General features: G+C 49.1%; 2 protein-coding genes across 4 annotated transcripts in view; both read right to left on the bottom strand.

Moving 5' to 3' along the window:
• Positions 1-781: 781 nt before the first annotated feature.
• On the bottom strand, positions 782-3,783 carry LOC147050494 (2-aminoethanethiol dioxygenase-like). Of its 2 annotated transcripts, XM_085923047.1 has the most exons (2): positions 2,778-3,783; positions 782-2,475 (listed from the first exon to the last, which is right to left on the bottom strand). In XM_085923047.1, exon 2 carries the CDS (start codon positions 2,452-2,454, stop codon positions 1,870-1,872), a length of 585 nt encoding a protein of 194 aa, XP_085779173.1. In that variant the 5' UTR covers positions 2,455-2,475; positions 2,778-3,783; the 3' UTR covers positions 782-1,869. The 2 variants fall into 2 exon arrangements, with proteins under 2 accessions (XP_085779173.1, XP_085779172.1); XM_085923046.1 differs by having other exon boundaries at positions 782-2,849.
• Positions 3,784-4,061: 278 nt separating this feature from the next.
• Positions 4,062-26,004, bottom strand: part of sptbn1 (spectrin, beta, non-erythrocytic 1) — a 40,540-nt gene continuing 18,597 nt past the window's right edge. For both annotated transcript variants that reach the window (XM_085923044.1, XM_085923045.1), the window contains 37 exons: positions 25,847-25,959; positions 25,536-25,723; positions 24,378-24,495; positions 24,141-24,299; positions 23,961-24,056; positions 23,558-23,764; positions 23,233-23,386; positions 23,014-23,165; positions 22,586-22,804; positions 22,422-22,502; positions 20,848-21,054; positions 20,576-20,787; positions 20,318-20,455; positions 20,121-20,241; positions 19,608-19,823; positions 18,889-19,308; positions 18,462-18,664; positions 18,287-18,377; positions 18,061-18,207; positions 17,686-17,949; positions 17,395-17,619; positions 17,071-17,160; positions 16,708-16,986; positions 16,496-16,626; positions 16,227-16,431; positions 15,723-16,097; positions 15,505-15,591; positions 14,033-14,190; positions 13,594-13,732; positions 13,305-13,389; positions 12,971-13,167; positions 12,630-12,721; positions 11,204-11,258; positions 8,210-8,412; positions 7,711-7,884; positions 6,713-6,755; positions 4,062-6,109 (listed from right to left, as the gene is read on the bottom strand). In XM_085923044.1, the coding sequence (XP_085779170.1) occupies positions 5,861-6,109; positions 6,713-6,755; positions 7,711-7,884; positions 8,210-8,412; positions 11,204-11,258; positions 12,630-12,721; positions 12,971-13,167; positions 13,305-13,389; positions 13,594-13,732; positions 14,033-14,190; positions 15,505-15,591; positions 15,723-16,097; positions 16,227-16,431; positions 16,496-16,626; positions 16,708-16,986; positions 17,071-17,160; positions 17,395-17,619; positions 17,686-17,949; positions 18,061-18,207; positions 18,287-18,377; positions 18,462-18,664; positions 18,889-19,308; positions 19,608-19,823; positions 20,121-20,241; positions 20,318-20,455; positions 20,576-20,787; positions 20,848-21,054; positions 22,422-22,502; positions 22,586-22,804; positions 23,014-23,165; positions 23,233-23,386; positions 23,558-23,764; positions 23,961-24,056; positions 24,141-24,299; positions 24,378-24,495; positions 25,536-25,723; positions 25,847-25,959 (6,293 nt within the window). In that variant the 3' untranslated portion in view covers positions 4,062-5,860. The remainder of the gene's footprint in view (positions 6,110-6,712; positions 6,756-7,710; positions 7,885-8,209; positions 8,413-11,203; positions 11,259-12,629; positions 12,722-12,970; positions 13,168-13,304; positions 13,390-13,593; positions 13,733-14,032; positions 14,191-15,504; positions 15,592-15,722; positions 16,098-16,226; positions 16,432-16,495; positions 16,627-16,707; positions 16,987-17,070; positions 17,161-17,394; positions 17,620-17,685; positions 17,950-18,060; positions 18,208-18,286; positions 18,378-18,461; positions 18,665-18,888; positions 19,309-19,607; positions 19,824-20,120; positions 20,242-20,317; positions 20,456-20,575; positions 20,788-20,847; positions 21,055-22,421; positions 22,503-22,585; positions 22,805-23,013; positions 23,166-23,232; positions 23,387-23,557; positions 23,765-23,960; positions 24,057-24,140; positions 24,300-24,377; positions 24,496-25,535; positions 25,724-25,846; positions 25,960-26,004) is intronic.

The following is a 26,004-nucleotide window of genomic DNA, read 5'->3' as shown; positions in this document are numbered from 1 at the left end:
TGCTCACCATCTCAAAGGCACTATTCCATCTAGTACAGCAGTCTACCTTCAGTTTGTGCTTGGGGATTTTAAGCAGCTTCTGGTTCTCTTCAAGCTGATGTGGACCGACTGTGCTGCGGTGGAAAAAAAGTGCCGATGTGGCGGCTGTGGCTCAGGCAGTAGAGTGGGTCGTTTAGTAACCGGAGGGTTGGCGGTTTGATCCCAGGTCTGTCACAGTCACATGTTGTTGTCTCCTTGGGCAAGACACTTCACGCACTTTGCCTCCAGGTTGCCATTGTAAATGAGAAAATGTTCTCAATTAGCTTACGTGGTAAAACATTGAATTAAAAAAAAAATGAGCAAGACAACGAGGAACAAACACCTGCTGCAGAGGAAGAGGACCCACCAAGCATAGACATGGAAGAGGAACACAGAGTTTTGTCATCTTTCCTATTGGAGGATCTACTAGAGAAGCACTTCACTCAACCCGAAAGGCAGCCACATCCCCGATCTGCCTACGCCAGGGCTCAAGAAGAAGTTCACAAGTACTGTACTACTACTCCAGGTCTCTGTCTCTCTAAGGACCCTCTTGACTGGTGGGCAAGGACTACAGTACATTTTCCTCTTATTTCCGGGCTTGCCAAGAGGTACTGGTATTCCAACACCAGTGTTGCTGCAGAACGAGTTTTTTCGACTGCAGGAGACATCATCACTGCACAACGCAGCACAATCTCATCTGAGCATGTGGATCAACTCCTGTTCTTCTACGAGAACATGGAATTTTCTCACTAGCACACTTTACCTATCATACATATTGTTGAGGTTCGGATGCAAATGGACTTGAGTTTTTTTTATTTGTACCTCAGGGAAACTCATTCATGTTTACACAACTTAAAAAGCAGAATAGCACTTTTATGAGCTGTTTGTACTGAAGTAGTAGTACACATTGTCTTTCATTTAAGCCTGAGAGCACTTTTGAGTGGTTAAAAACAATATTTTTCTACAAAATGCTCCCATTAATTTGATTGAAAATTTAATATACTGTTAAGCTGCTGTTAGAAAATGAGACTTGAGTTTTTTATTTACTGTTTTGACCTGTTGGTACTGAAGCCTGAGAGCACTTTTGTTTTATTTGTAACACATGAAACACAAAAAGCACCTTGAGCTGCACACTAGAGTTCAAATGTCCACACATTTCCATTCCAATGAATATTTCCATAAAAGTTAATAAAATATAACTGCAAGTGATGAATGCTTATTCAGTGAGACAAAAAGAAATGTGGAAAAAGTGCATCATATACATAAATTAATAATGCATCAATAATCATTTTCTAATCGAATCGTACCCTCTGAATCGTAATCAAATCGTGAGGTGCCTCAAGATTCCCACTCCTACCGTTGACTATGAAGATTGTAAGTCATCTCAAAATTAGGATGTGTCCGTCAATGGTGTCTTCTTCCTGCAGCAATCACGAGCCTCCATTGGCACGCATCTATGGTTGACGATCCAATTTTGCGACAAGTCATCTGTCCTCATTCCAACTGTCTTTGCCAGCCACCTCTCAGTGACGGACAGGACAATTGCGAGCTATTCCACTTGATTTGAAAGAGCAAGGCAGCTTTTGCTTTGCCTTCAATTAAACAACGACTCAATTGTCACCAGCTACATTTGCGAATAATCCATTCATTCACTATACACTGCAACCTTGATTTACAAATGTATTTCAGTCTCTGACCTTTCACTTGTGTAACATGCACCAGTTGACTAAATAAATGCTCGGGAACCTCATGCCATACATACAAGTTGTCAATCAGACGCTGAGCAATTAGAATGTCTTTGGTCACAATCACTGCCAGGAGGCGAAACATGGTGGCTTTGACGGGATGTCGTCAGAGGTGCACCTCGGGGCCCGGGTAGGGTTCGGTCCCGCACCAGAATGACAAAGGCTGCGCGATCTCCATCAGCCAGACCTCGCGCTCGTGCAGCTTGGGCCCCTGGAGCACCCGGAAGTAGTGACAGTCACGTCCGTCGTCCGGGTCGTAGGGTGGCGCCAGAACATCCAAGAAAGCGGCGGGTCCCTCCACGGCGTTGATTTGGTGCAGGTTGTCACGGTCGGGTGCGAGCGCGCAAGCCTCACTAGCGTCCGTGTACTCGGCGCTGGATCGCAGCACCGAGCGCCGCACTGCGCCCACCTGCGGCCTGGAGGAGGGCCGCAAGTGGGCGCAAGCTGCCTGACTGTCCAGCCTGTCGAAGCAGCTGACGCGCAGCTTTCCATACAAGACTTTGAGCGCGCCGTGCATGCCTGGGTGGTCGTGCAGGGGAATGCAGGCGCCGCTCTTCAGCAGGAATATGCCCATGCTGAAGTACTCTGTCTCGCAGATGTGCATGTAGGTGACTGGGGGGGCGCCGCTTGGAGGGGGTGAGTCGACGGCCGGCGGCTGCAGGTGGAGGTCGGCGGCTCGTGCCTGACTCATGAGGCCAAGCAGCTGCTGGTGCTTGTCGGGGAAGACGTGAAGCGGCTTACAGAAGGTGGCAAGCGCCTGCCTCGCGATCCTCTGCACCAGCGAATTCGTTGCCATCGCAGAACCTTCACGCGCTTTCATCGCCTGACACCGGTGAGCTAGCTAGCTAACTAGTTGAGCGAGCAAGCTCGTAGTTGCTCTCGCGAGCATCCGAGATGGTTTATTCTGCCATCACGACTCACTACCGTCCAGCAAAACTTTAACGGACCGACAGCGAGTCCCTGAAGCCTCTGAATACCGAGAAATTGGTTACATGGAAAATAAGCTTGACTTACATTCAGGTGCTGTGCGTGTTAACGACAGGTTGCGGTGAGACCGGGTGATCCACAATCGAAGCAGCGTGAGACTTCAACTTCCCCCGTGGAACTCGTCTTCGTTTTCCTCTCCGTCACGTGATCGTTTTGCGTTTGGAAACGTGGAAAAAAAATCGAAAATACAAAAATTGACACATTCTCGGAGAAGGATTACTGAATAAAATAAAAGAAAACACGATGATCAAATTTGGGATATGGAATTGGTTAACACTGCCGGTAACAACCTGTTTGAGGGATACTTTTATTCGTAATATTATATTAGGTTTTTATTCCCCCCACTAACTAAACTTCTCTTTTTTTTTTTTTTTACAAAAATACATTTCTTACAGTTCTTATACACTATAAACACTTTCTATTAAATGCAACAGTAAACGTGTTGGACTATTGGACTTGTTTTCCCAAATAAAAAAAAAAACCTTCTGGCTGTTTTGCATTAAAAATACAATCATTGTTGCCCAATGAAGACTTGAAAACCAAAAGTGTTTTTAAGGCTTGTAGCCTATATGTAAAATTAAAATCACGTGATTCTTGACATAACGTCCTGACCTTTTGGGCCACGTTGGCTGCCTTGCACTACTCTCGCGCTATATTCTGACTGTCTGTTGTATGCACACTTGCTCAGTTTTTGCTCCTGTTATTTATTTATTATTTATTCTTCGCTCTTGTTCATTCATTCTATGTGCCTTCTTTTTACTTTTTGTGTTGTTTTCTTGGATGTTTTGTTATATGTCTTGTCACCGTGGGATGGTGGGAAACGCAATTTCGATCTCTGTGTGTCTTGGCATGTGAAGAAATTGACAATAAAGCTGACTTTGATTGTGTTTCCTCCCAAAAATTAAATTCTTACCATGTGAATTGTTCTCTCCTTTTCTTCTATTTTATTGTGGATGTGGGTTAGGAAACGAGCAGGTTGCTGTCACTCCTGCATGATCATTTACGCATTTCTATGTATGCCGATTTGATATTTATGGTCCTTTTGAACACAGAACGGAGACTCACAGCATATTGTGCTTTTCTACATTCCTTACTCAAAGCACTTCATTCACACCGTTAACTCATTCAACAACTGACGTTGCAGTATCAGAGCACCTGGTGGTTCAGTTCCATTCTCAAGAACAGTTTTACATGGTTACAATGGCTGTTGGCTGTGGATCGAACTCTGACTTGCCCCAGCTGGATTATTGAACGACCAAATTGTTAACCTTTATGAGACGAACAGGACTTTGCAAGAAACACAAAGTGTGCTTTTGATTTAAAAGCATTTTAATGGCTTTTTGCATTTATGTAACAGAGAGAGCGAAAGAGAGTGCAGGAGAGGGGAGGAAAGGGGGGAGTATGGAGGTGCTCATCTAACTAGCAGTGACCCCCCCACAACCGCTCAACACACGGCCGTGGCATTGATGGTGTGGGACAAACTAACGACGCATCGGTGCTGGTTACTACGTTTACAGTGACCACGGCACGGCGCGCATACACACTACACGCTGAAAAGAGAGGGAGGGATAGGATTTAAGTGCCAGTCAGGTGTGGGGAAGGAGCGCACCCAAAGGCCAGGCTGCCTCTCATTGGCTCCTATGTTACCAGGCAGAATAGGTACTTGTTCCGGTCAGCAGTTCATTGGAAGAGAGAGAAAAGGAAATGAGAACCAAAGAAAACGCAAGCAACCATCAAAAAGCGCCAAGCAACTTTAGTGTTTCTAAATGTGATGATAAGAAGACAAAAGTTTTGAAAGGCCAGCACACATCAGGAAGATCAGCATCCTTTTCAGTTTTACTCTTCCTTCACTGACAAAGTTTCAGTCCATCAAGCAGATTAGTAGAGGCGAGACTATGGCAGATTAGTATTTCTTATACACAACTTGTACATATTCAGCAGTTAATATTAAAACCTGGCCCAGGATTATATCTGGACAGAATCAGATCTGGACTCAACAAGGACAAAACCAGGATTGGAGACCAAAGTGGCATTAAAGCAGAATTGAATCTGGGTTAAATTGGGACCAAATGAGGATTAAACCTGAACTAAATTCTGTAGGGTACACAAATTTGTAACATTGAGAATAGGTTGATTGTTGTTTTTCTTATACACAACTTGTACATACGTCTCACAAGCCAAGCGAAACTAGTAGCGGCCCAACAGGATCACTATGAAACCACGACAAAACGGGACCACTCAAAAACCTTCAACAAACTGTCATCAAGCTACAAGTAGTTCCAATCAGACCCAAAATTGGTAGAAACAAGGACTAAATCTGGATTGAATTTTCATTGTACAAATTTTAAACCCGGACGAGACCAAACCTGGATTAAATTTTATTTGACCAATGATTAAATCTCAGATAAACCAGGAGCAAATTTGGACTAAACCAGAAATTGAGCAAACCTAGGATTAAAGACCAGACCAATGACCAAATCAGGATCCCATTTGGCCCAGACAATGGTCTAATCAGTGGTTGACTAGACTTGGACCAAATCAAAATCAAAACATAGTTCTGTAAAACCCAGACGGAACCAAGATAGGATTTGCACCAGGATTAAACCCGGGTCCAACCAGAACTAAACTTGGACGGGACCAGTATGAAACCAAAACTAAGCAAACTAAGAAAACAAACAAACAAACAAACAAACAAACAAACAAACAAAAAACTAGTTTGAAGCAGGACTACATACAGCTCTGAGCCGGGGAGGATTGTCGTTAGGCACAGAGTGGACAACATGGGCTCCAAGGGGACCCACAAGGGCGTGGCTCGCATCGGAAGAAGACAAAGAGGAAGGGCGAGAGGAAAAGGAGGGAGGAAGAGGAACGAGAGGAATCCGTGGGAGCATCCAGGCGGCTAAAAGTGGAAAGTTTACATGAGACTAAAGTGGTTATTGTCATGACGTCTTCTTCATAGTTGACATTTTACGACTATGAGCGGCGTAAAATCGAGACAGTTGGGTTGACACAGTAACAGCCCACAGGCCGCTGGGAACAAGTCGATCGGCACCACGGGGACAGGAAGAGGAAGAAGAGGAAAGGGGGAATGAGGAGTTAGTCGTTGGTATCTATTTCTTCTTGCTGAAGAGACTGAAGCGTTTCTCTTTGTCTTTGTCGCGCTTGCCCGGGCTGGACTCAGCCGCCGCCACCTCAGCCGAAGCCGAGGTGGGCACGGTGACCGTGCGACCCGCCGAGGCCGGCATGGTGTGGGCACGGGTGGCAGCGGGCGCCGGCGTGCTGTGGCTGCTTGGAGTCACTTCGCCCTTCTCGCCCATAATGGCCACTGAGATGCTGGAGATCCATGAGTTCATCTCCTCCTGCGCAGCAAAAATATCACACAAACGACATGATCGTTAGCATTAGCATTCACGGGACGTCTTTTGTGACGTGAATTTACGTGGGCAACATTTTTGTTTGTCGCTGTCTAAAACTTGAACTAAACCTGAGCTACAAATGAATTCAGCATAGACTGAACCCGAATTAATCATTGACCAATGAAAGGAAGGATTAAACAAGGATCACACCACAGCTAAACCTGGATTAAAATGAACTATACCATGACTAATCCTTAACTCAAGCAGGATGACAATGAAAGAGGATTTAACTAGGGTTGAGCAACTGTAGTAAAGGTAGACTGCATCAAGACTGGAACAAGATTTGGCTAAACCAGAACAGAATTAGAGTTAACGCGGGATTAAACCTGGGTAAAGCAGTACTGAATGATAATAAACCTGAACAAAATCAGAATTCAATCTGGACAAAATTTGATTTACCCAGAACTGAACTGAGATTAATCCAGTAGCATGATCAAAGCAGGAATAACATTGGTCTTAAATCTTGTCAATCCAATACAAAACCACCTATGGAGCACAAAATGGATTCAACCAGAACTGAAGATTAATGGACGAGTCGTTACTCACATCATCTTTGGCTTGGAAGAGATACTCGTTGCCATCAGTGACTCTGTAATGATCAAAGACACAATTATTACAGAAAGACATCCATCTGTCTGTCCGTCCAGCCATATCCATCCATCATTTTTCTAGCAGTGTTTGCACATCTGTGGGCAACGTCCTGCTTGTTCAAGGATGACTGTCATGACTGAAATCTTTTGTCAGTATAGAGAAGGATTCACTGAAAGACTTTGTTTTGTTAGTGGTTCAGTTCCTTCAATCTATGTAAACAACATAGTAAAACCGTAAACTTGAAACGACACAAAATTAATCTTTATTTCACTTTCATATTATTGCGTGTCTATGATGCCCTCATTTTCGTAGCATTAGCGTCAGTCTTTCTGCTGATTTTAGAGCTGTGCACTATGTTTTCACTTCTTTTTGGTGTATTTTGAGTAGTTGTATCAGATGAATTGCATCGAAGATGCTGTATTATTATTGGGGAACACTGTGTTAAATGCATTCGTTAACTTCCCGCTAACGATAGCATTAGCTTACTGGTTAACTTGACTGCAGTGCTCGTTTACAAGACATGTTCATTAATATTATGAGGGGATTTATTTTGTCACGTGTTATGTATGTATGGACAAGTCCTCTGCCGTTGACATCTTTTAATCAATCAAAACGTTTGTGGCGCAAGTAAACGCTACCTTGACTAAAAAACTACAAATATGTCGACCGGAAAGGGTGGCGCACATCTTGCGGCCTGGAGGGTGTGGGGTTAGGGTCATTTGCATTTAAAGAGACCGCACCAAAACTGCTTGCTCTGAGCTGCACCTCAGAACAAGTATAAAAGAAGGACCTGTGATACAATCAAAATGAGGAGTTCATCGCTGTTTCACCTTATATAGACCACAACTGAATGAGTAAAACGTAGAACGGAAGAATTTCTAAACATGATATGTAAGCTTTAAGTAAAGGCAAGTTGCTTGTAGGTGTGACGGCGGCGGTGGCGATAGACTGACTTGAGCTTGAAGACGTGTTTCTTCTTCTTGTATCCAAGCGCCACCTCGCAGGCGGCGTCTTTGAGTGCGACGGGGATCTCGCCGTGGTAGGGGATGCCCTGTGCGGCGCTCTTCTGGTCCTTGTAGAAGCCCAGTTCCTGGTGGTTGAGCACGCAGAACACGTGGTGCCACGACCTGCCGCACGGGACACAGGCACAATCTCCTCCGTGACCACCACGACAGGATGCAGTAGTCCACATTTCATGGTTATTGTCCTGCTTCTTCTGCCATGCGCACTTTGGCCACCAGAGGTCAGTAGAAGATGACAAATAGCAAGTTTGCCTTTTCTGTTAAGTGTAATGAACATACACCTTCTCTAGTGCTGTCCATCTGTAGGTGAGGCAAAAGCTTTTGGGCTCCAATATGTCTCGATTCAAGGTTTGTAATTTCTTCACAAAACCGACGTCAGATTGGTTAGCCTGTCTGTGGCATTTTAGCGTGACGGTAACGGTGCGCGTACCTGCTGGACGCCTTCTTGTTGTGGCCCTCCCATTCGTGCTTGCGGTGCAGGAAGCCCTCCATTTGCGAGTTGGCAGAGAGCGCCTCCTGCTGGCTCTTGACGGGCAGCGTGGCCGACTGCTGGCCATCTTTGCCTTTGTGGGTGGCCCCGGGGGACCCGGCGGGGCTGGGCTCTGACATACCGTTCACCGCCTCGCCATCCTCCTGGAAATACCGCAGCACCGTCAGGGCTCGCACACCAGCAGAGGATCATTACTATTATTACTCGTATGATTAGAAGCAAGATAAGAATAATTGGCTTGTTTTGGGGATTAAGAGCGGCGGCATGCAGAGCACAGCACAATCACAGCGTTGCTGTGGAGACACGCCACACATGGGCACCAAAGATCCAGAAAGAGCGTATGTGAAACAATGGCCGGCTGAGCGCCTCTTTGCAACCTTGATTCCTGGGCCCTTTCTGTTTGACCACCAGATTTGTTCAGGTTTAGTCCTGCTTGAATCCAGGGTAAAGCCAGGTCGGGGTTAGTCCTGCTCCATTTAGAATGAATTCCTGAATGAATCCAGGTTTTATTCAGTCAGATTTAAGTATCATTCAACACTGATTTTTCTGATTTTCTTGTCTGATAATGGTTTAGGATTAGGTTTGTCCCGTCCTGGCACAGTCCATGTTTAGACAATGTTTAATCCAGGTTTAGTCCATGTTTCATCCTGGCCCCGTTGTGCTTTACCGCTGGACTGATTACAATCTCAATCAAGAGTCATTCTTGTCCTGTTTTGGTTCATGTTTAATCCTGGTTTCGTTGTGCTTCATTTATGGTTAACGCTGGGATTCGTCCATCGTTATTTTAACCTAGGTTTATTTATCGTTAAATTCAGTATGGGTTCAATCCCGGTAAAGCACAGGAATGAATCCAGGTTTTGAGAAGGATTCATCCATCATTTACTCGTTTGAGTTCAGTCGAGGTTCGTTCAAGGTGTAGTCTAGTCTTGCCTTGGTCCCGGAGCAGAATTACTTTAATGCAGGTGTGGTCCTGGTTGAATTCTAAATTTCAACCCAGTTCTTATTTCGTCGACAGTAGGACTGCCTGAATCCGGTCCAGAATATTTTGGGTGCATTTTAGTGCTTGATAGCCTGATGATTTAATCAGGTGTGTCAGTTATCAATGGGGGGGAGGGGGGCTCTTGAGGACCAGACTCGGGCACCCCTGGTCTAATACCTTCGTAACCAGATTTTTGGGGCAAACGCCGGCAGCCGAGGAAAGAGTTTCAATTATTGAAGAAAACGACAAAGGAGGAGAAGGAGCGTGAGCATCTCATGCGGTCGCGTCATGCAAGGCAGCAAAACCATCTCAAACAATCAAGTCCCGCTTGGGTGAAATTGCTTGGAACCACACCTCGCTCACGGCAAGCCGTTGCCAAACGACTGGTCGGTCGGTTCATTACCACGCCTTACAAGTGCTTCGCTGGGCCGGAGCCGAGCGGGGAGGGATGGAAGACCAATCCTGCTTCCAGCTCCAGCGGGAACTCGCACAGACGGGTTTTCCCAAGCCAACCTCGGAGGGGCTCCGGAAGGGTCGCTAGCGTCAAGTTGGTAGCGGCGCCGTGCTCAACTGGCTTGCGCAACTCAACTAGCCCGCGCCGCTCGATTTGGTGACCACGTCAACACTCGCCTGGCTCTCTAAGTGCTCTGGCATTGGCTGGCGACCAATCCAGCGCGTGGTCTGAAAACGGACGCTTCTTGATGATTATTAATTCATGCTCACGACAACCTAGTGACAAAATAATGTCAGTCTGCTTCCAAATATGACAAGCAGCGCATTCTGACTTCATCCATGCGATTTAACAAATGTGCTGCTGTGAATCTAAATCTCCCATTAGTTCCAAAAACAGAAAAGTACAACGGAGCTTCTCATTGGAGAGCGTCATGTTTGACACTGGAAAAGTTTTTTTGAGTTTTCAACGCCTGCACGCATCCATGAAGAGGCATGTGACACACGGACAAACAAAAAGTGGAGGGCGGCGCTCCATGAAGAGGCATGTGACACACTGACAAACAAAAAGTGGAGGGCGGCGCTCGGATCGGGACATTCGAGACCTTTTATTGCCTTTGTTAGTGGAGACGTGACGTGTCAAAACATGCACAAATGAAGACAATGAAATGGTTCAAATGAGATGAGAAGACAACAAAAACAAATATGTGGGAAAATGACAACAAAAAGACAACTGTCGTAAATACCCCAGACCATTTCTCAATGTACAAGAGCGACTTCACTTGAGCGACATCTGAGGAGGAGCTAAAGTGCTTTCCAAGTCTGCTGCGCTCACGTGTTGATGAGTTTGTAGAAGGTCACGTAGAGAAGAAGCAAGGACATTAAGAGCTGAATGGACAGGAGGATGGGGGGGTCAAGCTGGGGGGTGGGAGGGTCAAAGAGGAAAGGAAGAAAAAAGAAAAGGCAAACAATTGAGGGAGGAAAAGAATGTGAACTTATGTGCGCCATGCATATACACAAGTCAACACCAAAGGCAAGAAATGGAAAAAAGAAAGAAAAACTAAAGCACTCCAGCTTGTTTGTCGCACTCCGTGCAGAGAAAACTTTGGCAAGCGGGAGGCTTGTGGGCATCCTCACCTTGAGCCCTCTTATTGCTCAGCTCGTCTTGCTCGATTTTACTCGCTGGCTTGCCGTTCATGACAGCATTTCAGTCTTCAAGCACATCTTTGATGTCAAGGCGAGTCTCCATTTTCAGATCATTCCAGACTTTGCTTCCCTCGCTTTGCTTTTGGATGAAACTGCCGGTCATGTTTTTTCTCAATGCTTTTCTCCTGACTAAGTGACAAATTCCCAATGTGAAGGGGATGGAGGGAGAGAGGGAGGGTGTGCGGCCAGGGGTGTGTAGCATGTTTGTGCGTGTGTTGCTACTGCAGTGGTGGGTGTCCGCGTACGTGCCGCTTTCGGGTGTTGTAGTATTGCTGGTAGGTGGGCGAGCAGTAACTAACCCTGGTGGAGTCCGGCTCGCCACTCGGCCCGTTCTGACTCGCCACGTCACCCTCCCTGAACACACAAGAAAACACGTGTGTCAACAAAATTTGGAAATGTTAGCATGTAAATGTTAACACGCGACAAAACCTTTGCACTACAAAGGTTTGTAACCTTTAAAACCTACATAAGTCAAAGTACCGTATTTATCGGAGTATAAGTCGCCTTTTTTTCTATAGTTTGGGTGGGGGTGGGGGGCTAACTTATATGTGAAATTATTCACAAATTTTTACTTGATCATTAACACATTACTTACTTACTAGTATAGTTAATCACTTCATATGTTATTTTCACTTTAAACCGCATAAGGGCGCACTATGGCTGTGGAATAATTGGAGCCTCACTGACAAGGAGTTCCATTCACTGACTTGCGGAGTCAGGAGATTGAATGATTTGAAATGGTATCGGCTGAAAACGGCCTTCAAAATAAATCACCCTACCTCAAATCAAAGTACGGCTGAATAACATAAAATGGTATATTCTTTACACATACTGTAAATGTTTTTAGAACAGCTTTTATTATTATAACAATTTTAATAAGGTACAAGTGTACATACTGTAAATATGTTTTATTATGATTTTTCTATAACAAGGTATAACACTCTTAAATGTGTTTTTAGAACTCTTGTTATTATAAAAAACAATTTATGAAAAGGTACAAGTGTACGCACTGCAATTGTGTGGGCACTCCCTGCCTTCTGAGATGTGGGCAACATTTGTGCCATAATTTAAAAGTTTTTTTTTTTTTCTTTCTTTTTTTTTTTTTTAAATTGTACAAAAAATCCACGATGTGGTGAAACCACAATAAACGAACCGCAATGTAGCGAGGGACTACTGTAATTTGAACTGCAACTGACAACGTCAGCGGCACGGCGCACACGCAGCGTTGTTTACATAAAGGACGAAGAATTTGATCGATGCATTTAATGATCTGGAGTGACACAGATGGTTTGATAAAGGTGTTATTTATATTATAGTTATTTGGATAACTGTTAATGTTACGTCAGGCCCATTCTCAGCTCCTCATTTGTGTTTATGTCACGTTAGCATAGCGTATCATTTAGCCTGTTGTTGCTGATTCATGTCTGTTCTTGGTGTTGGATTTTGTCAAATAAATTTCCCCCCCCAAATGCGATTTATACTCCGGTGCATGTGTTTATATGTTTTTTCCCCTTTTTTGTGCATTTTGTGGCTGATGCGACTTATACGGACTTTTAGTCCGAAAAATACGGTAAATGGCATCTTTGTCAGCCCCAGTGGTGACTGGAAAATTTAGCTTTTCATTGAGGTGAATGGTTTGCCGAGGACCCGTCTGAAGATGTGCGCAGTGGACACATGAAGTGAACGTAGCTGCCGTTGTAGAAAAATGACCGCGCTGGCGCTCACCCTTGCTGCGCGGCAGGTGTCGCCTCGGTAGCCGCCGGCTGCTTCTTCCTCTCTTCCTCCTCTTGCCTTCTTCTCACTTCCAATAATTCCATCTGAAAGCGCAGGCATGCACACATTAGGACAGACACACACTTGTTCCTTGACAGATTTGGCACTGTTGGACTTGAAGGCTTTCACTGAGCAAAACACATATGCTCGTTTCGCTTGGCATGCTCGCCTTAAGAGTTAGGCTCAGCACTTGGGTGGTGAAATTAATGCCTTTTGTTTTGCATCAGCTTGACTGTCAAGTCGGAGCGAGCAGGCTGGGCCTCTTCTGGTAAGACCAGAACTACGCGTCTCACCGTGGTCAATCTTTCCAGGGCAGCAAAGCGTTCCTCCCATGTGGCGGCCGACTTCTCAAAGGCCTCGTGCCTCTTGATGAGCTTCTCTACGTCGTCCACGCTCTGGCCCATCTCGCGACTGGACAAGTAAGACTCCTGGCCCAGGAGCCAGGCCTCGGCCACACCTGCGTCCCGCGAGAATTGGTGCACCTCCAGCACTAACGGCAACAAAGCAAAGCGGCCCTGAAGTCACCCACGACAAGGCAGCGACAAGGCAGTGGCAAGGTGGGGGCGGTTGCGTCATTTTGCCGCCATTGGTTTCGCCACTTTGCCACCATCAGGCGCGAGGCCTCACCCAGTCGCAGCCACTCCCAGCGGTCCTCCCACTTGTCAATCATTTCCTTCCGCTTGTCCGTCAACTGCAGCAACTTTTCTTTGATCTGAGAACGCGCGCAAGCAGACGCAATGTAACACAAACGTAAATTCAAGTTGTTGCTTTTTTTTGTTTCAGCAGATAATGATAATAAGGTTTACACAACTGGGACTGAAGCCAATTTAAGACTTCTCGTAAATCTTCTAAACTACATGAAACAAGGGATTCAGGCAAACAACAGTTAGGTAGTCGTGTTTGTGGACGCACACACCTCATCCGAGGCATAATGCTTCCTGGCCAGCAGAGATTTTCCCAGCTCGATGCAGGTGGTGAAGCTGTCATTGCGTGCGTCGATCTCGGCCTTGATGCCCTGGTGGTTGTTCATCAGAAGCTCCACCGACGACACGTCGCTGCACAACCACCGCACGTGTAACTACACCAGCCGCAAGGGCCCACACTTAACCATATTTGTTATGTGCACCCGTGAGGAGAGGGCTGCGGCTGGCTAACATTGTTACTAGAACAATCTGCACGCAGGTATGATTTTTGTCCGCTTGTTTCACGCGTGTTTCACGCTCACACTGTGGCACATCCAGAGCCGGTGAGTGACGTTGGTGCTGCGTCTTGTGCACTCAGGTTAGCAGCAGGCTTTATTTGTCATCAAATTATTCAATGAATTGTTTCAGCTGCAAGTGTGTGTGCGCACGTACCGCGGCTTCTCCTGCGCCTCGATGAGTCGGATGACGTCGTCCATCCACAGCAAGAGGTCTCGCACCAGGCTGAAGAACCGGAACTTGTCGCCCGTGTCGGCCAGCTTGCCCCGTCGGCCCTCGGCTGCTTCCAGAAGGTTCTTCCATGCCTCCAAGACCTGAACACGTGTACGTTTAGACGACGCAAATGCTCAGCTTTGCGTGCCTGTCAGCTACGTTGATGCGGTTACATCCCGTCAACGGCCGCCAATCAAAGAAGTGTACGTCATCATGTCAACAGACAACACAATAAAATCTGATCAAAAATGAGAATGATGATCCCAATTCATAGCTGGTGTGTTTTTCAATCACTGTGAACCCACATAGGGCTAAGTCGGTCATGTTGACGTTGAATGTTTGGCATATGATAATGAAGACATTAAGTCGACATTCACACTGCAAGTCGAGAAGCCCAATTTGGATTTTGGATCTCACGTGACAAAAACCAATGTGACTCGTCATGTGAACGGAATGCGTCAGATGGAATGACGGGCACGCCGTGAATAGATATAGATACCATTTGCTTGATGTCAAATGTATCCTTTATGAAAAAGCATGATGAGCAAAGCAAAAACAAAACAATGGAACCGAGTTGCAGTGTGAAGGTAGCCCAAATAGTATTGTGAAGTCCATCAATAGACTTGATGGGCGGCATCTGATTGATGTTGACGAGAAGACAGACAAAGCTGCTCCCTGCTGAGTTCTAAAGTCCTTGTCAACTGAAAACAAAAACGTCGGGCCACGTAGTGTAGCGGACGCTTGATACAGACCAGCCTGCCCAAAAAAAGAATAAAAGAGGAGGTGAAAAAAAAATCTAGCTTTTCTCAAAGACTGTGTGAGGGCTTTGAAAGCACGCCCCACCCAACTGTCAATCAAATAGAATGACTACAAGTGGAAAAAAACTTGGACCTTTCACTGTGTGACTTGTGGCCCTGAAAACGCAATTGCGTGAACCTTCAGGTGGCTGCGACACGCATAGCCGCTGCTTTCCAGAGACTTGGCCGCATCATGTCAAAGTTATCAAAGGTCGAGGCTCAATTTAAAAATAGGAATCCAACGCTAAAACAGAACAAGGACCAGCATGGCCAAGAGCAAGCGCAACAACAACTACAATGGCTCATTGGAGTGCGAGTCAAAACCCAAAGAGGAGTTTCTCTTGGATGAGGCGGCGCAGCCACACTGACGCAAAGCCAAAGTTGCCACTCAAAGCTCACCTCTCCCTTTTGCTTCTGCACGGACAGGAAGGAAAGGAAGCAAGGGAGGGTGTGAAAATAAACGCAACACAGCCAACAATGGTAACAACACAGCATCAGCTTTGCCTTTGAAGGCATCAAGTGGCCCTTTTGGAGTCAGCAATGTGACGAGAGGACCTTCAACTTTTCTGGCTATTCCAACTGCGTGTGCATGTGCGTGTGGGCCTTGTTTGGGCTGACCTCTCCTTCCCGCTTCTGGATATCGTCTGCTTTGTCGCCCGCGTACGCTGACTGCAGACGGACGGCGTCTTCTTGAAGCTGATGCACCTGAAACGGCCGACACGTTTCCTTACCGCCATTGCAAAATGTTGGCGCCGCTACCAAACAGCTTGCTTTGGGGCCGAAGGGTGGTCAGACGACATGAATTCAGTTCATGAGAAGAAGTGCTTAAGTGCCACCTGTGTGCCGAGCGCCTGGATGTCGTGTTGGAAGGCGGTGTGCATCCTCTGAAGTGTCTCCACTGTGTTCTGGTCGCGGCCCAGCTCCTCAGGCAGCTTCTTGTGCTTGTCCAGCACGCGGGCCAGGATCTCCTTCGCGTCGTGGTAGAACTTGTGTAGCTCGAAGGAGGCAGCCAGGATCTGCGTGCGCGTGTCAATCAGCTCCAGCAGGTCAGCCCAGGCCTCGTTTAGGCCGTCCTTCCACTCTGCCACTGTGGCCGCGTCACCGTGCCCTGCGTTGATCAGCTCATCCGCCAGACGGTTTACACCGTCTACGCGCTCTTGCCCGATGTTGCCCGTGTCCCGAGCAAACTCGCGGAAGCGCTCCTGCAGCATCTGGGAGAAAAACACAACAAGTCGGTGCAAGTGGCCAAGATTCGGAGGGACACAGAGGCTTCGTGGCTCTCTCCCTCGTGGTCTTGGAGCGCCAAGCGTGGTTGTAGGTGACTCTGCGGTTTGACTCACGGTGACGTGTTCATAGTCCTGGCCCAGCTCGTGTGAGCCGGCCACCACCTCCCTCTCGGCAATCCACTGCTCCAAGTCGTCCACTTCGCGGTTAAGCTGGAAGAGGCGGAAGCGCTCATCCAGCTTGCCTCGGCGCTCCTCCGACAGGTCTTTGAGGCCAGCGTACAGCTTGTCCACCTGCGACTGGCGCATGCCGATGCGCTCGCTGTGGCGCCGGTCGGTCAGCTTGGGGCGTGCTTTTGCGCGAGCCGAACAGCTGGGCGCCTTACCTGTCAGGGTGTTCGGCGGCCACCAAGCCTCGGCTGGTTGCTGACAGCTGGTGGACGGTGTCGGCGTAATCTTCCACTGCCTGTTCCAGGATCTGATGCTTCTTCAACATGGCCACCGAACTCTGCTCGTCCTGAAAACCACCTCAACTGGTCTTCACTTGCTCAAAGCGATCTTAGAATTAGCATGTGACTAAGCGGCGCAGGGAGCCCACCTTGGCCTTCTCCTCGGACATCATGTAGAGTTCCTGCTCGCTCATCCAGGCTTCGGCCTCGGCAGCGTCAAAATAGTACTGCTGCGCCTCGTGGGCCTCGCTGAGGCGAGCATGGCGCTTCTCCGTCTCCTGGCGAATCTGCTCCCACAGCAAGCGCAGCTCGGCCAGACGCCGGCGGAGCAGCTCGGTTGTGGGCCTCTCCTGGCGCAGGATGTGCTGGCTGCGCTCAAAGATGTCATCATAGCGTGGTTGGTGGCCCCGGATCTCCTTCTGCAGGGTCTAGGGAGGGGGTGTGTGTGTGAAAGGATACTCTGGTTCCCTCCGCTTGAAAGAAAATGAGACCAGACCGGACGGGATTCCTACCTGGTTCTTCTTGATCAGGAGCTGCACCGTCTGGAGGTTGTGGCCGTGGTCTGTGGACGTGGCCAGGGCCATCCTCTCCTCCACCCAAAGCTACCAAAGAAGGGCGAGAGGGATGAGGATGACAAGAGGACGAAAAGGAGAACGTGGAGGAGGACGGGTGGTGGAATGTAGTGGTGGGAAGTCGATGAAGGAGGCGAAAGAAGATGTGCGTGACAAAAGGAGGACAAAAGAATGAGAGGCGGGAGGGCGAGCAGGAGAGAGGGTGAGGACGAGGTAGAGGAGGAGAAGGCAGGGATGAAAGGTTGAAGGGAAAGGGTGGCGTACGATCTCGTCCTCCACGTCACGGTTAAATTGGTGGATCTCGCGGGAGGCCATCAGGTTGTCGCGCCGGCTCTGGAGCGGTGCCCGGAGTGTGCCCAACTTCCTCTCCACGCTCCTGCGCTGGCTGTCCACCTCCTCTGAGCCTTTGCCCTCGCGACTCAGCGCCTGCGACTGGCTCTGCAGCTCGTCCACCTCCTTCTGGCGCACCTCCACCTGGCTCTCCAGCATCTGCCGAGGGAGGCCTGCCGTCAGCACCTGGGCACGTGACGCTGCCTTCCACGAACGGCCACCCACCTGCTGCTTCTTGAGCATGATGTTGACGGAGGTGAGGTCTTTGCCGTAGTCGTCCGACTGCAGCTGCGTGTCCAAGCCGGCCAGCCACTCATCCAGGTCGGCGCAGCTCTGCGCGAACAACTCAGCCTTATTGGCATCAAACAAGCACTCGGCTTTGCTCTGCGTGCTAGACTCCAGCTCCTCCCACATCTTCTTCAGCCCGGCCAGCTTCTCGCGCACCATGGCCTCAGTCTCGGGCTTCTCCGCCATCAATGCCTCGCCGTCCTGCCGCCGCACGTTGGTGGGAGCAAGTCGGAATGGGGAAAATGAGAAAAAAGCTTTTCGTCAAAGCACCGCCAGAAGGCCCGCAAGTTTGCGTGGGCTAAATGATCTGACCTTCTGGATCTTGTCCAGCCATTCCTTGTTGGACTGCAGCTCGGCCATGAAGGCCTGGTGCTTGAGCCACTTGCTGTGCAGGTTGCGCGCCTCGTCGTATGTCATGTCTTGAGCCGTCAGCATCTTCTCGTTGATCCACAGGCTCAGCTGAGTGCAGTGCGCTCACGTTAGCCGAGCAGCAAAAAAAAAAAACCACAGGAAGGTCCGCACGCTTGGACTGGCTCACCTCCTGACAGTCCTGCAGGAACTTTTGCAGGTCCCGGTTGTCCTTCAGCCTCATGAGGAGATCGCTGGCCGCCGCTCGGTTCTTCTTGTGCCTGACACAAACAAAAATTCAGCTGCCAGGACCCTCATTGGAATGGCTTCATCTCAATCAAGCACGCAGGGAGGGTGTGTCGGACCTTTGGTGGATGGAGTCCACCTTGTCCTGGATGCGCTCGGTATTGATGTTGCCGTCAGCAACCAGCCGTCGTCCCGTGTCCACCACACCGCTGAGCTTCTCCTCGTTGGCGTCCATGGTGGTCATGAAATCCTCCTGCTTCTTGATGGCCGCCTCGGCGCCCTCCAGCGTGGTGGGCATCTCCATGTGGGCCAGCACGTACTCCTGCCGCAGGCACACGGATGTGAGGGACACGAAGGCAAGCAGAGAGCCAAAGCATCTGGCGAAGACACGCTTGCGCTCAAACATGCCGGGGCGCTTTGTTTGCAGACGCCTGACCATATTTTGTGAAGACAACTTTTTCTGGTAGTCAGCCAAAATATTGCCAGCCAAGTGCGTTTTGGAGATGGCGCCATCCACCAAGTGAGCTCTTAGTGTCTGCGTCTTGCCTGGTTGTTGAGGAAGGCCTCGGCCTGCTTGGTGTCCCTGAGGAAGAGCTGGTAGGAGTGGGACTGGGAGAGGAGGTTGCGTCGGTTCTCCCACATCTTGTGCAGCTCGTTCCAACCCGTGTCCAGCGCCTGCAGCCGCTGACGCAGAAACATGTATTGCGCATCCGTCTGGCCCCGCGTCACCATCTCGCCCATGTCGCGCATCTTCTGGTAGTCCTCCTCGTAGTTGCGGATCTCATTCTTGATGGCCTCGTGTTGGCCCAGCAGCTTCTCGGCCTCGGCCAGCGTATTGGGCATGTCCTCGGATGCAATAGTCGTCTGCGTGCGCGACAGCCATGACTGGAAGTCATCCAGCTCGCGCAGGAACTGCTGCAGCTTGCTGGCCTCGCCCAGGGACTCCTCACGGTTCTTCATGGTGCCCTGAGAACACATGCCCGCGTCAAACCTTACAATTTAGCCTTGAGCCTCGTCACGGCCGTGTAGCCTGAATTCAAAGATCGACTTGGCGGTCAGTGTGTGACGCGGCCACTTAGAGCGCCTCGTCGTGTGCAAGTTTTTTAGTCATTACAATTTGGCACAGTTGGTACTAAGCCTGTTCTCTGTAATGTCAGATGTAAGACATCTCTTTTTTCCATTTTACAAGGACTTGAAAACTGTGACTGAAACGTTTGTAATTTGATGGCCAAGGCAGAAAGAAGCAAAGACGTTAGGCAGGGCACCTTCATCTCCTCCCACACGCCGGTGATCTCGTCTAAGCGTCCTTTGATGGCCTGAGATTGTTCCGGGTGTTCTGAGGACAAGCGTTCTGCCTCCTTGCCCAGGTCGCACAGCTTGTCCTCAATGGCGGCCAGGTCTCGCTCCATGCCCGTCAGCTTCCTCTGCAGCGCCATGACGCCCGCCAGGTCGTTGCCCAGCTCCTGGGTGGACTCGATCACCTCAGGGGAGGTCACAAGCACACATTAACCACAAAGCGCTTCCCGCCTTGACCTGGAAAAAACGCTTTCACTGCAAGTTGAATTTCCTGACGGAAATCTTGGAGTTGGGATGGTTTGAAATGCATGGCCAAGAAATATGGAAGGAGAAGCTAAATGTGACAAATAAATCTCTTCATGTGGAGGAAACATGATCAATCGTTGCCAAAATGAGCTGAAGGGTTTTCAGTAAAGGTGTGAAGATGCAGCAAGGCAATATGGCCTATCTGCTCTTTTGGGAAGTGGCAATGCGGCGGCTACCTTGGTCTTCTCTTTGATCCACGACTTGGTCTCGTTGCACTCCAGGTGGTAGTTCTGCACTCCCAGTGCTGAGCTCAGACTCTCCTTTTTCTGGTCCACCAAATCCCGAAACTGACTCCACCTGGCCCAAACGTTGCCTGGCTCTTCAACAAGCTTGGCGCCATGTGGCCTATTGTGGCCTTTAACGCCCGACTCACCTGGTGTTGAGTTTGTCCTGCTGGGCCTTGATTTCCTTCTCACCAGGATGTCCGCTGTGGATCAGCTGTCTGGCAACCTGGTTGACAACGGCAACACGCGAGGCCTGATTGTTCATCTCGGGCTCCAAACTCTCAAACCTGCGTATACGGGGAGCGGATATCGCAGTGAAAAGTCTTGATTTACCATGGCCCCAAGGTTCTACAATGAAAAATGGAGATCCTAGAAACATAGAGCCACAAGTCGGGCGTTGGCTTTACCGGTGCTGGACCACTTCCAGGTCCTCCAACTTGTCGGGGATGTCGGTGCCGTTGAGCCACTGCTCCTTCTCGTCGACCCACAGCTCACAGGCGCTGGCCTCGCTCAGCATCTTGTAGAGGGCTAGCGCGTCCTGCAGCGCCTGCTTGCGGAGGCGTGCCAGCTCCACCACCTCCTTGTAGCGCTCCTCGATGCCCGCCAGACGGCTTCGCACCTACCGCAAGCCGCCTCCGGTCACACTCGGCGCTGTCAGACCCCGGAGCTGGTGGCTCACCTCCTCAGAGTCCGCCTTCTCGGGCGGCAGCGTACATGACTGCTCGTGGAGGGCGTCGATGACGGGCCGGTAGCTGGCGATCTCCTCGGCCACATCCTTATGCTTCTTCACCAGCGCCTGCGTGGAGAACTCGTCGTGGCCCACATCCACGCTGGACACAATGCGCAGCGCATCCAGCATCCATGTGTCCACGTCGTCGGCATCCGCCTGCAAAAACAAACAAATGCAACTCAACTCAAGCCCAAATACCATATTTTCCGGACTAAAAGACGCACCGGATTATAAGGCGCACCTTCGATGAATAGCTCATTTTAAAGCTTTGTCCATATATAAGGCGCATAAAATAGAAGCTATACTGCAACAAACTGAGGTTGACTAGGGTTGTGGAATGCATCCACTAGCCAATAACCAATGAGCCCTCTGTAAACAATCGCGTTTCTCAAACTATCCTATAAAATGATCAGAACTGACTCGAAGTTCGATGTAACGCATTGGTACTGCTAACCTATGTTTCCCTTCCATATCAATCCGTAAATTTACTCAAAACATTAACAGAGCAGCCTATTTTGACATGAAATAGCCTCGTTCGTTTAGCAGCTATCACTGTAGCATTAGCCACCCGCAAACTCCCATGAGCCTCAGTTCGCAGACTCCTATGAGCCTCAGTTCGCAGACTCCTATGAGCCTCAGCTCGCAGACTCCCATGAGCCTCAGCAAAGTGTAAACAATCGCGTTTCTCAAACGAGCACCTATTAAATGATCGGAACTGACTAAACTTTGATTTAACGCATTGGTACAGCTTACCTATGTTTCTCTTCCATATCGATCCGTAAATTTACTCGAAACATTAACGGAGCAGCCTATTTTGAAATGAAATAGCCTCACGGGTACAACAGCTTATTCAGTGACGCGTCCTGACCACGGTTGCCGTAATGCTGGTAAGCAATGCGACTTTGTAATTAACTAGTCGTACTAAAATGTACAGAAAATTTTGACAGAGCACAACCAGTATGGATCAACAAATTCATCAATTGATCCATATATAAGGCGCACTGTCGGCTTTTGAGAAATTTTTTTTTTTTTTTAGGTGCGCCTTATAGTCTGGAAAATACGGTAGTTTTTTCTGCCTTGCAACCGAGACGCATGGGTATGACTTTAAAATCTGCGATCCGGTCATCATCATCATCATCATAGCTTGTCACAGCAAACAGCCAACCATTCTAGGGTGTTCTGATTCACATTCAGCAAGTCAGCGTTGTTCAGGCTGCATGACAGGGGGCACGCTCGGAGGACATCCTCGATGTTCTGGTCACCCTCTCCACACCCACACGACCGATCCGTCCCCAGGCCCCTTATCCCTTTACCACCCACAATTGGTTGGACTGTTTTGGCGTGTAATGTTAGGATTGATCTCCTTACGGACTAACAGGGTCACGATGAGAACGTTCCTAACTTGACCCCAGCGATCTGGTCAAAGTGCAAAAAGCGAAGGGCGGCATAGGGTGACAAGGGGCCGCCGCAGGTACAAAAGTGAGCCCCTGGCTAAAGCTCAGCAAAGATGTGGAATGCCTCACTTGGAACTGGTGCTGGTTGCAGGCCTCCTGCAGTCGAGACTTGCGGACGGCCGAGAGCTGCTCCAGCGCCGCCCACTGGTCCTGCCATGCGCACGCCACCAAAACAAAAGGAAAAAATAAGTCAATCCATCATGTCATATCATGTCGTGTCATTTATCATCTACCCGAATGTCCTGGATGCGTTCGCAAATCTTGTCGGCGCCGAAGTGCTTATCGGCCACCAGCTGCTCCCCTTGCTTGATGGTCTGCTGCAAGTGGGCAGCGCGTCCACTCATCTCGTCCTCCAAGGCCTTGTGCTGACTCAGCAGCCGCAGGGCACCAGTCAGGTCCTTGCCGCAGTCCTCCGAGGGGAGGATCTGTTCCTTTTCGCGAATCCAGCCCTCCTGCCACACGCGCACCACCGCAAACAACGTGGCGTGATTGTCACGGAAAGGGCCCACCAACGCAACACCCGGCGCGGGAGATCGGCAAGCACTCGACAACTACAAACTCTTTTTGGGCGCTCAGCTAAAATTAGTCCTGGGTGAGAAAAAGCTGAAGGTGGTGGGCAGGCTCCCAACAGCGTATGAAAAGGAGTTGCAGAGCAACAAACCTCTTCTGCCATTTCCCAGAAGAACTTCCAGAGGCGGCGCGACTCTTCCAGGCGCGCTCGCCGCTCGGCCGCAAGCTGGCTGAGTTCCTGGTAGCAGAATTCCATGTGGGCCACGCGCTCCCTGATGACCTGAGGGTCGCAAGGTTTGTACCCTGACCAAGACAAAGAGAAGAGTTGGTCTGAGGCTCGTGCAAGCCTCGGAGCAAAGCTCGGTCTCACCGTCGGAGTCGCCGGCAAACTTCTGTGCGTTGGCGTTGACGTTGCGGACGCGGTCAGCCTGGATCCCAATGTCGGCCTCCACCAAGGCGTGCTTCTGCAGCAGGTCCTCCACACCCAGGAGGTGTTTGCCGTAATCCTGAGACAGCAGCAGCATCTGTGTCCAAATGACCAAAAGCAAGATTCAGTCCCAGCGGCGACTGCAAGTGACCGACATACAGGCATCCATTTTGTCCACTTGGGGTCAAGGTGTGAATGGGGACAAAAGGCACGCATCCTCCGCCAACGTATGAGAAGGTGGCCTTGGCCCAATACGAGGTAACGGCACCTTCATCTCGTCCATCCAGTCCATGATGTGGAGCATCTCCTGGAAGACCCTCTGCATGCCCAGCGTTTGCTCCAGCCTTAGCCGGCGCGCCTTAAGGAGCTCCAGCAGGTACTCCCACAGGCGGATCACGTTGTCCTTTCTGGCTGCAATGCGCTTGATGTCGTGGTAGCGCTCTGTCTCCAGCTCCCGGGCCACAGACACAACCGCCTGGAGCAGAAAACGAGGCCGCGAGTGAGGTCTCTTCCAGCCCAAATCGAAAAGTTTCCGCTTCTATTCACCACTTTTAAATGAGAAACATTTGTCAAAAATAAAATGTTACAAGAAAGGTTTTCATGGCGGTACATGGGAAAAAAGTCGCCATCTGACAATATTGTGGGAGGAGAACCAGGTGAGACTCGAGCACCTGAACGCGCTCCTCATAAGCGCCGATGTCCGTCTCGATGGCCTCGTGCTTCTTGGTGGCCGCTTCCACTGCCTGGAGATCGAAGCCAAAGTTGTCCTGTGGAAACAGACATGCACGCACACTCAAAACGGGCGCGCTGCAATCGCTGAATGGTGGCAGCGGCACGGCGGCAGCCGTCACCTGAGAGACCAGCCGCTGGTTTTCGCTCAGCCACGTCTCCCGCATGGCCGCCTTGCGGTCAAAGCGGCGTGCCAGCTGTTCCAGTTTCTCCTGGCGAATCAGCTCCGTCCTCAGCGCCAACTCACGCTCGTGCTCCGCCTTCTCCAGACGTTCCCACGCCTATAGCAAACGGCGCGTCATTCGGTCACACCATGCACATGTCATGTCACTCCACAACGTCCGGGTGGGCGTTGTCACCTTGTTGATGTCCGAGATGAGTTTTCCCTCACGAGGCGTGTACACCTTCTGGTTGTTGGCCCTCATCTTGCTCTGGATGGTGAACAGAAGAACCTCCAGGTTGCCCTTCTCCGTGAACCTACACATACGCACATGCATGCATGCACGCACACACACACACGATTTTATGATCAGGATTCAGTTAAAATGTGCAGCACATAAGTTGAAGGAATGACTTTAGTAATTAATTGAATAACTAGTCATTAAAAAACAAACAAACCATTCTTTATTATTACGAGTAAATGTATCGTCATCAAGAGTTAAATACAACTGAGATGTAATATGGTCGAAAAGTGACTTTCCACAGTTTACTCGGGATGTCACGATACCAGAATTTTAGTAGTCTGTACAGATACCCGTGATTTTCCACAATTCTCGATACTAATTCGGTACCACAGTAAAAAAACAACAGAATCCACTTACTTTTAAAATCACTAATCCATTTGCTATAGCCAAGAAGGCCCTCAACAAGTGCCTAAACGTAATTTTGCATATTTGAGCCTTTGTCTGCGCACTTTGTCCACGTGTTTGACAATAAATACGTTTGGTGACTGTATCGCCCCAGCCGAAATGACGGCACGTAGGCACATTTGGGTTAACGTATTTATAACGTAATATGGCACAACAGTGATAGTAAATGGACAAATCTATAATTGCTCTGGTTGCATCTGCCTCGAATGCCCCCTTCAGTTCTGTTAGGAATCGACAAAGCTTGCCGGGTGAAAAGTTAAATATTCGGTACCACAAAAACCAGGTAGCGACATATTTTCTGCGTATTGGTACCGAATTGGTACAGAAAGTATCGGTTCTAATGACAAAACTGCAACGAACGGTTGATTTGTATTTAATTCCGAGATTCGTTTGTGTACCACTAGAGGGAGTGTCCATATCACGTTAAAACTGAATGACGTGATTTGGAATAAAAAGTCGGAGCTACGACACAGGGAAGGTTTGACGCCATTGATATGAGTAAGAAATAACCGAAAGGTCTTTGCTCATTGAAATTTGATGTAGCTAAAGTGCGAGTGTTCTGTATCATGAGTACACAAAAGCAAACACTCGTTGAAACGGATAAGAATGTGAAACATGCTGTTGTGCTATGATGCATGGCGTACGCACTTTGGAGGCTTCTCCACTGTCCTGTAGGTGTTGAAGGCCTGGAGCTGCTGCTGGACACCCACCAGCGAGTTGGCAAACTTCCTATTGTTGAGGATGATGATGGTTTGCTCTATCCACTCCAGGAGCTCCGACGCCAAAAGCTCGTACTTGTCTACCATCCTCTCCGTCTCAATGGCGTTGTCCAGTACCTGTGCGCAAAACGCGACACGGTGCAGATGCTTTTTTCTTTCTTTCTTTCTTTTTTTTTTTTTAAATCAGGGATTCCAGTCCTGAAGTGTGTTTTGACCAACACGGCTGAGCTCAGCGCTCACCTTGCCGATGCGCTTGCCCTCCACCTTGAGTGCCTTCATCTTGGAGAAGTAGTGGTAGTAGGTGACCACGTAAGTGATGATGGACTTCTCATCGGGGTGGTCCACACTGATGTCTGCCAGCAGAGGGTGAGAGCCAAGTCAGTGGCGGCATCTCCATG

This window comes from Syngnathus leptorhynchus, chromosome 10 (assembly GCF_054491065.1).
Source record: "Syngnathus leptorhynchus isolate UIUO chromosome 10, UIUO_Slep, whole genome shotgun sequence".
In the NCBI taxonomy this organism is placed as follows: domain Eukaryota; kingdom Metazoa; phylum Chordata; class Actinopteri; order Syngnathiformes; family Syngnathidae; genus Syngnathus; species Syngnathus leptorhynchus.
This window is presented reverse-complemented; position numbering and strand designations above follow the sequence as displayed.

Excerpts from the sequence above, each read along its gene's own strand:
- LOC147050494 (XM_085923046.1), bottom strand. The coding sequence starts at position 2,583 with ATGAAAGCGCGTGAAGGTTCTGCGATGGCAACGAATTCGCTGGTGCAG.